The sequence below is a fragment of the Molossus molossus genome, unplaced genomic scaffold (assembly GCF_014108415.1).
Source record: "Molossus molossus isolate mMolMol1 unplaced genomic scaffold, mMolMol1.p scaffold_m16_p_1, whole genome shotgun sequence".
Taxonomy (NCBI): Eukaryota; Metazoa; Chordata; class Mammalia; order Chiroptera; family Molossidae; genus Molossus; species Molossus molossus.
The window spans coordinates 213,621,644-213,633,093 of NW_023425344.1; the positions used below are offsets into that span (position 1 = coordinate 213,621,644).

The following is an 11,450-nucleotide window of genomic DNA, read 5'->3' on the forward strand; positions in this document are numbered from 1 at the left end:
GTTGATGGGGAATGGCAAGGGAACTCTTGCTTTTGTTTTTTGTGTAAATGTCAACTTGATTCTATTTGTCTCAGGGATTAAATGGGTACTATTAAGTTAGTTAGAAAGTACGTTAATAAAAAAAAACAATTTACAACTAACCTACACGTTCTTGACTCTCCTGATCATCAGTTGAATGCCTGCAAGGCATTGTCCTGAGAACGGTAATGCTAAGAGTATTCAAACAGTCCCTTCCTCCAGGGAACTTTTGTAATGCAGGCGGAGAGAAGAGATACACATAAAACACCTATGTAGCAGATCTATGTGTACATATCCAGGTAAATAACCATACAAATGGCATTTGGTAAGAACCAGATATTCATGCAGTTATTAACTGAAGTTCAGAGGAGGGATGCGAACTGATCTTGGAGGGAAGGTTAGACCACACAGAGGGGAGAAATGGAGAATTCTAAGCAGGGGTAAGCAGCTGGGCAAAGGTGTAAGAATCTGAAACAATGATAGAGGATGCACTCTTTCACACACTTTGCCTGGACTTCAGCAAATTGTGACTTGCTGGATTCGATTTCTAAGGTTCTTGGATGTACCCCCTTTAAAAATAGATATGACACTTTTCCACAGACAAGTGGCATTTCCAGACCCCTATCCCAATGAAATTCCCTGTGACCAGTGTCCCAAGCAGAGATGACCATACCACAAATGTTGCTTCCGGGGGAAAGTATGAAATCCTTCTGGAGGGGGGAAAAAGCTTGAACTCATATAACCCTTACTGTCGATGTGCCTGCCACGTTGTAAACGCCCCCCCCCCCCCCATGTATATTCTACTGTACTATATTCTAATTCTTCCAGCAGGCAGATTCTGTTAGTAGCTCATTTTACCCTTAGGGAAAGAGGCATACAGAGGTGAAGTAACTTGCCCGCCCACCTAGTCTTGGCAGGAAACGGGACTCGGATCTAGGCAGTCTGGTTTCGGAGTCAGGGCTCTCGTGAGTGCAGACTAAATAAAAAACTCACACAAAAACCAGAGCGCGCAGGCGCGCGCGCGCACAGCAACCCCGAGCTCGGAGAGGAATTGATGCAACCGCTCGGTAGACAGCCATGGCCTCCTGCCTCGTTTTAAACGCCTTCCCTAAGAAAACCCAGAGTTGAACGGTTTTTGAACAACATTGCCCCGTGCTTCGCAGTGCTCGTCTTCGCGAAGTGGAGTCAAAACCAAGCCCGCAGAAGCTGTCGCCGAACGCGGGCGCGCACCTGGCCGGCGGTGACGGGAGCCGGCGCGGCCGGAGGGCGTGCCCGGGGCGCGGGGACAGGGTTAAATGGTGTGCAGCAACTCGGCCGACTTGCACAAAGTTCTCGGGGAGCCCCGCCGCGGCGTCCCTCGGCGCACCCCGCTGCGAGGCCGGCTGTAACAGGATGCGGGGGCCCGAGGCGCTCGCCGCCGGCGGTGGGAAAGAACCAATAAGGAGCGAGGCAAAAACTGGGTGCAGTGAAGTCGAAGAGGGGGCGAGGAGACCCGCGGGCAGAGCGGGGGGAGGAGAGAGGGAGGGGCGGGGCGGGGAGGAGGCCGGCGCCGAGCGCGCGCGGCGCCCCTGACAGAAGAGGGGGAAGTCGAGGGGAGCAGGCCTCGCAGCCGAGGGGCCGGCGCGGGGAGGCGGGCGCCAGGCGGGGGTTTGCCCGGCTGCCGCGCGTGACGTAGCGCCGGGCAGGGCGTTATCAGTTGCGGGGCGGCGGCGAGCGACGCGCGGCGCAGCGGACGGCGCCGCTCGGGCCCGGACGGCTGCAGCCCGCGGGTACCGAGCGCTCCTGGCCGCTGTGTCCCGCTGCCGGGCGGCATGAACCCGCGGCCGCAGCTCTAAACGCCCCGCTCCTCCGCCCGGACGGCCCGGCTGAGGTGACGGGTGCTCGCTGCAGGGCTGGGGGCCATGAAGCCGAGTCCGGCCGGGACGGCGAGGGAGCTGGAGCCGCAGGCGCCGGCCCGGGGCGAGCAGCGCGCGGCGGAGCCCGAGGGGCGCTGGCGGGAGAAGGGCGAGGCGGACACGGAGCGGCAGCGCACCCGGGAGCGGCAGGAGGCCACGCTGGCCGGGCTGGCGGAGCTGGAGTACCTGCGCCAGCGCCAGGAGCTGCTGGTCAGGGGCGCCCTGCGCGGCGCCGGGGGTGCGGGCGCCGCTGCGCCCCGAGCCGGGGAGCTGCCCGGGGAGGCGGCGCAGCGCAGCCGCTTGGAGGAGAAGTTCTTGGAGGAGAATATTCTGCTGCTGCGGAAGCAATTGGTAGGTCGTGCCCGGAGGCGGGGGCACGGCTGTCCGGCAGACGGGTGGGGATCAGGCAGGTGACCCGGGGTGGGCGCGAGGGTGCCCCTGCTGGGGAAATTCTCGCGGTTCCCGGGACCCCCACCCTTCTTGGCCCTCGTTCCTGCGTGCCCCGCTTTGTGCCAGGTGAGGGGCTGGCGACCCCGCGCGGACCGCGGGGCAGGAGTGGCCTGGTTGTAACCTTTCATCCCTAGTTCGACGAATGAATGCATGCCCTCACCCCGAAGGTTTGTAGCCCCTCATTTATAATGCCACTTCGTTTGGAGGTCTTCTCAGCTGCATGTCCTCCCGCAGAGAGGGGACAAAAGCCGAGGAGGGGGCCTGTGGCGTGGCTAACTGTCCAATGCTGAATTTTACGACTACACCGAAGCGCTTGTAGGGGCCCTGCCCCCCACCCCCAGCATGCCAGCTTTTGCTTGGGCCGCTGCTTAATTTCAAATAGAAGCCCTTTGTATAAGGCAGCTAAGACAGACGCAACTGATGGAAATTTGGCTGGAAAAGGTGCCCCTCCTCTCACATTTTATAAGTACTGCTAGCTGTGGCTGGTGGAGGAGGTGGGAGAAGAGAGATCCCGCTCTCAGGGAGCATTTATATTATTGGATTCCTGCCAGCGCCTCCGTCATTCTGTGTCATCTTCATTAATCGGGAAGAAAAAGAACTTTGGCTCTTAATGTATCGGTGAACAGCTTTTGACCTCGCCTCAGAATGATGGCGGCAGCTTTGTTTCGGGGACATCAAAAGTGTAGTTTTGAAAGAAAAAAATTTTTTTTTCCTTATCTGACCATGTGATACTATCTGAAACTAGACACATGTTAGATAATGTACCTCCTGCAGTAAGGAATGTAGTGAAGCTGTGTGGTTGTCAAGTGCTTTCTCGTATTATCTCTTTTCAGATAATTTCTCTTTTTTGAGCATCAAAGTGCTTTTACTTGTTGGGTTCATTTTTCCTGAAGAAACTCATCCTAGCAGAGAAGCATATGGCTTGTGCCCAAGCTTTTTAAGTCAAACTACACACAAGAGGAGTAGTAATTCATAGGAATCTATTTTGTGAGGATGCATGTCCATCATGGTTTGTGTAATACCTCTGTGTTGGCATTTTACTGCATTTCATTGGTAGCAGACCAGATTTGGATGTAACATTGATCTGAGCTAATTCTTGCCGGCTCTGCCTGGTCATTGACATTTTGTGCATTGTCTTGTACAATAGCACCTTTTTGTCTTTATGGATCTCAGGGTTGTGAGTGGCACATTCCTGTTGTCCCCTGGAGGGGAGCAAGGCAGCAGCACGTCAAGAGAATTCCAGTCCAGTCAGTATTTGTGGTACTATTTTCATTTGTAGACTTGGCATTCAGTGATTTGAACCAGATGCCTTTTCAGGTTTTTTTTTTCTTTTCCAGCAATAGGAAGCACTAGGTGGCGGTGTGAGTTAGCGCTACAGATCTGTCACCTTTGGAAACCCGAGTTAAGTTCAAATCTTGATGGACCTTCCCTTGAGGGTTTTGAATTCTGCCAGCTCACATTTTACTTGGCACTGGCTATTAGTATTCGTTTCTCACTTTCAAAGGCCCTAAGACTGATTAAACTCCACAAATCAACTAATAGAAAACAAAGCTCTGCAGGACATTTGGCCGGAAAATCTCACCTAAGTAAGATTATAGGAAATCTGTTACACTTTGACTTCAAATTAAAGCGTCTACTGTGAAGCACTGTTTTGTAGAAAATTGGCTGCACACAGAAGATTTTAGAGAATCTCAGTGCATTTTTTTTCTTATCCTTACCTATGAAAAGTAAGTTTGTATATATTAGTTGAAACTAAAAGCAAGTATTGTTTTTATGAAGAAAATTTATAACACCACAAAATGTCAGAAAGTGGAATTAAACATAAGGACATATACTTGATAGTTTTGGAAGATGTAGTGAACTCTCTAAATGGCAATTTTAAGACTTAAAGCAGACTTTCTGGTTCTTTGTCACCAAAATGTATTCATTTCTCCTTTCTCCACTTCTTCCTAATCAGAATTGTTTGAGGAGAAGAGATGCTGGTTTGTTGAATCAGTTGCAAGAACTTGACAAGCAGATAAGTGACCTGAGACTAGATGTAGAAAAGACATCTGAAGAACACCTGGAGACAGACAGCCGGCCCAGCTCAGGTGAGTGTGTGAGCGAAAGGACAGCATTCTGCACTCAGGAGTTCTACCTGGGCCCCTGTGCTTAACATTCCCAGACCTGCAAATGGCAGTGGAGTTTGTTTCCAGTGCAGAGAGAATAAAAAAAGCAGTCCGCCTGCCATTCAGTTGCATGAAAAGGAACTAAAACCAGACTACAAAATTTTTAATAATGAGATTGATCAGACTGCAGTCCCCTGAGTTTAAAAATAAAAGCTTCTATTCAAATTTCTGGAAGAGCGGTCCTCCTTTGAAACTTGAGAAAGTCAGAACTGGGCTAGAAAATTAGTCACACTTCAACTTCCTGAGACCACTTTGAAAGTTTTGTTTTTTTTTCCTTTTAAACCATTTGGCTCCTTAAATAGATTTGTTTTCTCTTCAAGTTATTCTTTTTGAAACATTCATGATAACATTGAGGCTTTGACAGATCTAAGTCTTCCCTTGCGCATCTTTAAAGTTGGGTCAAGGAGGAAGGTTAATTTGACTGTGAGACTAACTTTGAAATATACCCATAGTTATGGGCTCTTCACTTTTTCTAAGGATTGCTTGAAATAAAACCATAAAAATCAAGACACTAAGCCCAGTGAGCCAACATTGCTGCCCCTCCAAAGTCTCCCTTTTCTACTTTTTTCAATGATTGTTCTTTTTCCTTTTAAGCACGGATGTATTATTGCGTGACATGATCTTAATTCCAAATGGTGTTTTTCTTTGTAGGGTTTTATGAGCTGAGTGATGGGGCTTCAGGATCCCTTTCCAATTCCTCTAACTCCGTCTTCAGTGAGTGTTTATCTAGTTGTCATTCCAGCACCTGCTTTTGCAGCCCCTTGGAGGCAACCTTGACTATCTCAGATAGTTGCCCCAAATCTGCAGGTAAGTCTTTTAAGAATATACGTATTTTTAGTTGGAAGGGGTCAAAGTTGCCTTAAAAACAAAGGCTGATGAAAAAAACAAAGGCTCTGAGAATTTCATGAACTTCCTGTATTTAGTGCCATGGTTGCATCTGGAACCAAGATGACCACTATTCCAGCCCTCTTTGGGTGCCACTTGGCTTTATATTCAGCTTATCTTTAGAAATCCTGTCCTGATATTATAGGTTTTGAGCTGTTTCTGAGCCTTTGTTAGACTTTAACTTGTTTATATTTTCTTTTGAAAACCACTTTGGATCTATTTTCTTCATCCCTTAATCATTCAAAGCAAAAGCTTACATTAAGCTAAATAAATTTGTCAGCCTGGCCGAGGGCTCCTTGGCAACTTCAGGGAGCAGTGGCCCTTCCATGTTCTCCAGAATGCTTTGTATGATGACAGCCTTCCTTTTAGCAGGTGTGTGGAATGAAATCTCCTTAGGGATGTGCCATTATTCCTCATTTTGGGCTGTCCTTGCCATTACGTCCATAGAAAATCATGCTATTGTTGGTCCTGGAAGAGTTTCTGCATTTCTGATATGCCTCACGCACTGTACTAGAGGATCTGCATACATTTATCTCCTTGGAATCCTCCCAGCAGTTCTGCAGGATGCAGGTGTTGTTAGCTCCATTTTATGTATCAGAAAATGAGGCCTAGTGAGGTTAGGTTAGGTAAGTTGTTTAAGGCTAAATAGCAAGTGAGTGGCAAAGGCAGGATTCAAACTCAGGACTAATTGCCAAGTCCATGTTTTTCCATCACATCACACCAAGGTAATTCAGAAGTCATTGTGTTCAACCTTTTCATCAAAAAGAGGAGAATTTTGGTTTCAGACACCATTTGTCAGAGGCTCCTCATCTGCTTAACGGCAGAGTTGTTGCTGCAACTCGGGACTGCTTCCTTAGTTCTGCTTTGTCTTGATTCCTCAGAAGAGCGAGAAAATATGGAGAGTAGAGGAGTTGTTGGTGCTGGCACAAACCACTGCACTCGGTTTGTCTGTGTTCTCCACCTGGGTAAAAGGCTGAATTTTTGAGTCCAGGCAATGCAAACATAACACCAAACAACTAAGGCTGCTAATTGGCTGGTGTTTTTGTATCTGTGCAGAGTGTGTTGTCAGCAGCAATCATTTGGGTAGCACAAATCAGTGTCATCTAGAGTGTCTGGGCCTCAAGTTCGTTGGTAATTGCTCCCCTTCACTCTGCAGCTCTGGTTTCAGAGGGAAACTTTAAAACCCATTAAAGGCACTTTGGTATAGGTTTTCCTTGAAGACAGACCCCTCTGCCAAATGCCACATCTTCACATAACTGAGACAATTAGGCTGGGTCTTATTCCTTAACTTTTAAGTAGGGAAAAGGGACGAATGTTGAAGTGTAGGTAAATGGGGCTTTAAGCAAGGCAGGTAGGCCTTAAGGTAGTGGAGGAGGAAGGATGGGCAAGGATATTAGCCTTACAATAAGCTACTTCTTGGGAGTGGAGGTGGAGGGCAGGGGGCATGGCACTTTTATAATGATCATTACTTTACAAATGAATCATATTATTTCTGGGTCTAGACTACATTTTCCTTGAGACTGCTAATTATCCTTGAAGCTTTCCCTTAAACAATTAACATAGAATGTGGCTTATAGTAAGTTTTCAGTATTGAGTGAATAAATGTAATGGAGGAAAAATTAAATAGTGATCTCTAACTGAAGATCATTAAAGAGATTTGAAGTTTATATTATTCACCGAGAGGTCAAAAGTCATTTAAATAAGCAAGCAAGCTTGATTTCATTTTATTTTGGCATCTACATTTTTGAGATGTGGAAAATGTATTCATTAATACCAATACTCAAGCTTTTTAAACTTTATCAACAGTTTCTTCTTATTTAAAAATACTGTATTGCCCTGGCCGGTTTGGTTCAGCAGTTAGAGCATCAGCTTGTGGCCCAGAGGGACCCGGGTTCGGGCTCCGGTTGGGGTAGTGTGGGTGGCAACCACTCGATGTATCTCTCTCACATCTATGTTTCTCTCTCTCTCTCCTCCTCTCTCTCCTTCCCACTCTATCTGAACAAAAATTGGGAAAATGTCCTTGGGTGAGGATAAAAAACAGCAACTGTATTTTGTTACTGTCACTATGGAAAGTATAAGATGATTATTATTTAAATTTGATTAGTCTCTATTGAAATTTAATTAATTTCCCTGACCTTTCAATTAAGAGTTATATTTGAACATATGTTGTTAAGAATTAGGTCTAAAAAATACAAAATGAGGAGAAAGCCCATAGAAAGTATAGTTTATCTGACATTTTAAAGGAAAACTAGGAATAGAACACAGAGGAGAAAGTAGCCTGGAGAAAGAATGACTCAGAAAACATTTCAGTTATAAATGCAGTACATATTTATTGAAAGTTTAGAGACTAAAGAACAAAGAAGAAAGTAAACACCACTTGTTTTCTCACCACACTGAGATGTTACAATTCTAGTAGCTAGGTGTACTTCATCTCAGACTTTTTTCTTTGCATCTATACAGTCTTAAAATTACAATAGTCTGGTTTTATATCATGATTTTCACTAAACTTTAAAGTGTTTCCCTATGTTATTCAGTAATTTGAAAGGATTTTGGGCCCTGGCCAGGTACTTCAATTGATTAGAGTGTCATCTCGATTTGCCAAGGTTGCAGAACCCCAGTCAGGTCACATATGAGAATCAACCAGTGAATGCATAAATAAGTGGAACAACAAATTGATATTTCTTTTTCTGTCTCCCTCCCTCTAAAATTTGTTAAATATTTTCCCCCTCCTCCAGTAGTCAGCATGGTATGTAAAATAGAGTAGCTTATTGAGTATTCGTTGATTCTTTGGCATTCTATCTCTGCCCATGAATTTGTCTTCCTAGAAGTTGGCCCAAGTCAAGCTGGCGTTGACCAGTTCATTTCTTCAGAGTGTACCTTTAAATGTTTTTCAGATCTCATAGGATGGTTGGACTATACAGAAGGCCACTGTGAAGACCAGGCCTCAGAGGCAGTTTGCTGTTTACCCTCCACATCACAATTTAATCCCCTTGGTGTCATTGCAGATGTGAATCCCAAGTACCAGTGTGATCTGGTGTCTAAAAACGGGAATGATGTCTATCGCTATCCCAGTCCACTTCATGCCGTGGCCGTGCAGAGCCCAATGTTTCTCCTTTGCCTGACGGGCAATCCTCTGAGGGAGGAGGAGAGGCTGGGTAACCATGCCAGTGACATTTGTGTCGGATCTGAGCTGGACACCATCAAGACAGACACTTCCTTACCGTCTCCAAGCAGTTTGTGGTCTGCTCCCCATCCTTCATCCAGTAAGAAAATGGATGGCTACATTATGAGCCTGGTCCAGAAAAAAACACACCCTGTAAGGACCAACAAACCAAGAACCAGTGTGAATGCTGACCCCACAAAGGGGCTTCTGAGGAATGGGAGCGTTTGTGTCAGAGTGACTGGGGGCGTCTCACAGGGCAATAGTGGGAACCTTAAGAATTCTAAACAGGCGCCTTTGCCCTCTGGTGGAATCCCCTCTTTGGACAATGGGACATTCTCCCCACTGAAGCAGTGGTCAAAAGATTCAAAGGCAGAGCAACTGGAAAGCAAGAGATTGCCCCTGCCAGAGGGCTGCTCGCCTGGCACTGCCCCTGAACTTCAAATTCAAAGTAAGCATCCACCCAAAAATGCCAAGCCAGCCTCCCAGGAACATGTTCGGTGTCCCACCACTGTGACTGCGGAGACCCCTAAAGAAAGCAGTCAGATCCCAGTTGCCTCTCCAAAAGAGAGCCCTGGGCGAGCCCTCGCTCCGCTACAAGAGAACAAAGTTGTGCAGCCACTGAAAAAGATGTCACAGAAAAACAGCCTGCAGGCAGTCCCTCCGACGGCGCCCCCTCCTGCTCCTCCTCCTCCTCCTCCTGCACCGCGGTCCTCAGCTTTCCCTGTGGAAGAGCGGCCTGCCCTGGATTTCAAAAGCGAGGGCTCTTCTTCTCAAAGCCTGGAAGAAGGGCCTCTGGTGAAGGCGCATTTCGTCCCTGGGCAGCAGCCAGGCGCCAGGCCCCACCGGGGCCCCCGGACCGCGGCGGTCCCCAGGGGCTCTGCCCTGAAGCACAGGGGTCAGGCCCTCCACGGCCCCGACGGCGCCTTGCCCACCGTGAGGGAGAGAACGCGGGCGGCCAGCAAGAAGTGTCGGTTCCCTGACGACGTGGATACAAATAAGAAACTCAGGAAGGTCTCAGCCAAGGGGAGGAGGAGTGGAGGTGGCCACGCCGAGGCGGGTCTGCCCAGCCGGTCGCTGGGGGCTGCGCACCGGGCCGGCAGCAGGGCGCACGGCCACGGCCGCGAGGCAGTGGTGGCCAAGCCCAAGCACAAGCGAACCGACTCGCGGCGGTGGAGGTCGGCCGCCGAGATCTCCTACGAAGAAGCTCTGCGGCGCGCCCGGCGGGGCCGGCGGGAGAACGCGGGCCTGTACCCGGCGGCGGTGGCACTACCCTACGCCAGCCCCTATGCCTACGTGGCCAGCGACTCGGAGTACTCGGCCGAGTGCGAGTCCCTCTTCCACTCCACCGTGGTGGACACCAGCGAGGATGAGCAGAGCAACTACACCACCAACTGCTTCGGAGACAGCGAGTCCAGTGTGAGCGAGGGCGAGTTTGCCGGGGAGAGTACCAGCACCAGCGACTCGGAGGAAAGCGGAGGCCTAATTTGGTCCCAGTTTGTCCAAACGCTCCCGATTCAGACCGTCACAGCCCCAGACCTTCACAACAACCCCACCAAAACCTTTGTCAAAATTAAGGCTTCACACAACCTCAAGAAGAAAATCCTCCGCTTTCGGTCTGGCTCTTTGAAGCTGATGACAACCGTTTGAATATATCATGGGTGCAGAAAGTGTTTTTTTCTAGTGACCGAAGGAAAGGTGGTCTTAGTTTCTTGTGTAATAATTTCATGGAATGTTTTCCTTTTGTTAAGATAAAACCGAAGTAAATTAATGTCTCTTCATTGTATGTGGACACTAGTGCCTTTAATGGAAAGTAAAGGATGTTTTGCTGGTTAGAAGTAAATATTGAGGTTTTAATGGTGGTAATAGTGAATACATTTTGTGGTATCAGCTTATTTTTATTTTACATTTCTTGAGCATCTGTGAAGGCACAGGTTTTGATGTTCAGGTTTTATTGGGAATAGAGCTTTGATCTGACGGTCAGGTAGATGGAATTATAGGACATGCATTTGCTTCTTGTTCTTTAGGGCAGTGTCTCCACAAGGGCTTTTCTGTTGAGGGGCATCTCATAATTGTGTGAAGTAGGTATGAGGGACAGTGTTTGTTTTCTGTAATTTTTTATATAGTCTCCATTTCTCAGACATACCTTCATTCTATCTTAGAACTGTTTGGTTTACTAGAACTTGAAGACCCAATCCTAAATCCAGAGAGCTGGTGACCTGGATAGGGAGGCTGGTAATACCTTGAAGGGATTCACTAAACTTTTGCCACACTTGGTGCCTAGGCCCTGGTTACAATAACCATTTCTAGGGCCTTTATCCAGCATTTTGATGCCTTTTTTCTCCTCCCTAATTTGTAGCAGATCTAACCAGTCCTCCTTTGGAGGATTTGCCTTTGGGATAAAATTTTGGTCCTTGGGTGCAGAGAATTCACTCCTAATGAAATAACCTTGGACATGACTCCAAGTCCACAATTGCTCATTGAGCACTGTGCCACCTAAGCATTGGCCCAAATATGTTAGTGCAATCCAGTCCAGATTGGACCACTGACCCTGTCTGGAAGGGCTTTTTTTAAAAAAAATTGTTTTTGGTAAACAGTATTGTGTAAAATTGCTTTTTAAAAATACCAATATAAGCATGTTTTGTGCATGAGTAGCATTTGTTTTGATATTACTGTTGATGTTAAATTACTGTATGATATAAACAGTATGTGTTTTTATATATCATTGTGTAAATTTAATATAACATTATATGCTGTAATAAACGATTTGTTTTACTGCTGTTAAGTTTGTTATTTGGGTATAAAACCAGATGTTTACACCTATAAATCTTGTACTGATTATTGTGGGATTTATATTAGGCCTGTTCTAGCATT

At 47.2% G+C, this 11,450-nt stretch overlaps 1 protein-coding gene across 2 annotated transcripts; it reads left to right on the forward strand.

Moving 5' to 3' along the window:
- Positions 1–1,919: 1,919 nt before the first annotated feature.
- On the forward strand, positions 1,920–11,226 carry DACT1 (dishevelled binding antagonist of beta catenin 1). 2 transcript variants are annotated; one of them, XM_036271966.1, is made up of 4 exons: positions 1,920–2,264; positions 4,321–4,453; positions 5,183–5,338; positions 8,311–11,226. In XM_036271966.1, exons 1-4 carry the CDS (start codon positions 1,920–1,922, stop codon positions 10,224–10,226), a joined length of 2,550 nt encoding a protein of 849 aa, XP_036127859.1. In that variant the 3' UTR covers positions 10,227–11,226. The 2 variants fall into 2 exon arrangements, with proteins under 2 accessions (XP_036127859.1, XP_036127866.1); XM_036271973.1 differs by having other exon boundaries at positions 8,422–11,226.
- Positions 11,227–11,450: the final 224 nt, after the last annotated feature.

What these genes read in the sequence shown, in the direction of transcription:
- DACT1 (XM_036271966.1), top strand. Translation starts at nt 1,920, where the DNA reads ATGAAGCCGAGTCCGGCCGGGACGGCGAGGGAGCTGGAGCCGCAGGCG. An exon ending in AGACAGCCGGCCCAGCTCAG is followed by an intron (nt 4,454 to 5,182) that starts GTGAGTGTGTGA and finishes TTTTCTTTGTAG; the next exon opens with GGTTTTATGAGCTGAGTGAT. An exon ending in TAGTTGCCCCAAATCTGCAG is followed by an intron (nt 5,339 to 8,310) that starts GTAAGTCTTTTA and finishes AATGTTTTTCAG; the next exon opens with ATCTCATAGGATGGTTGGAC.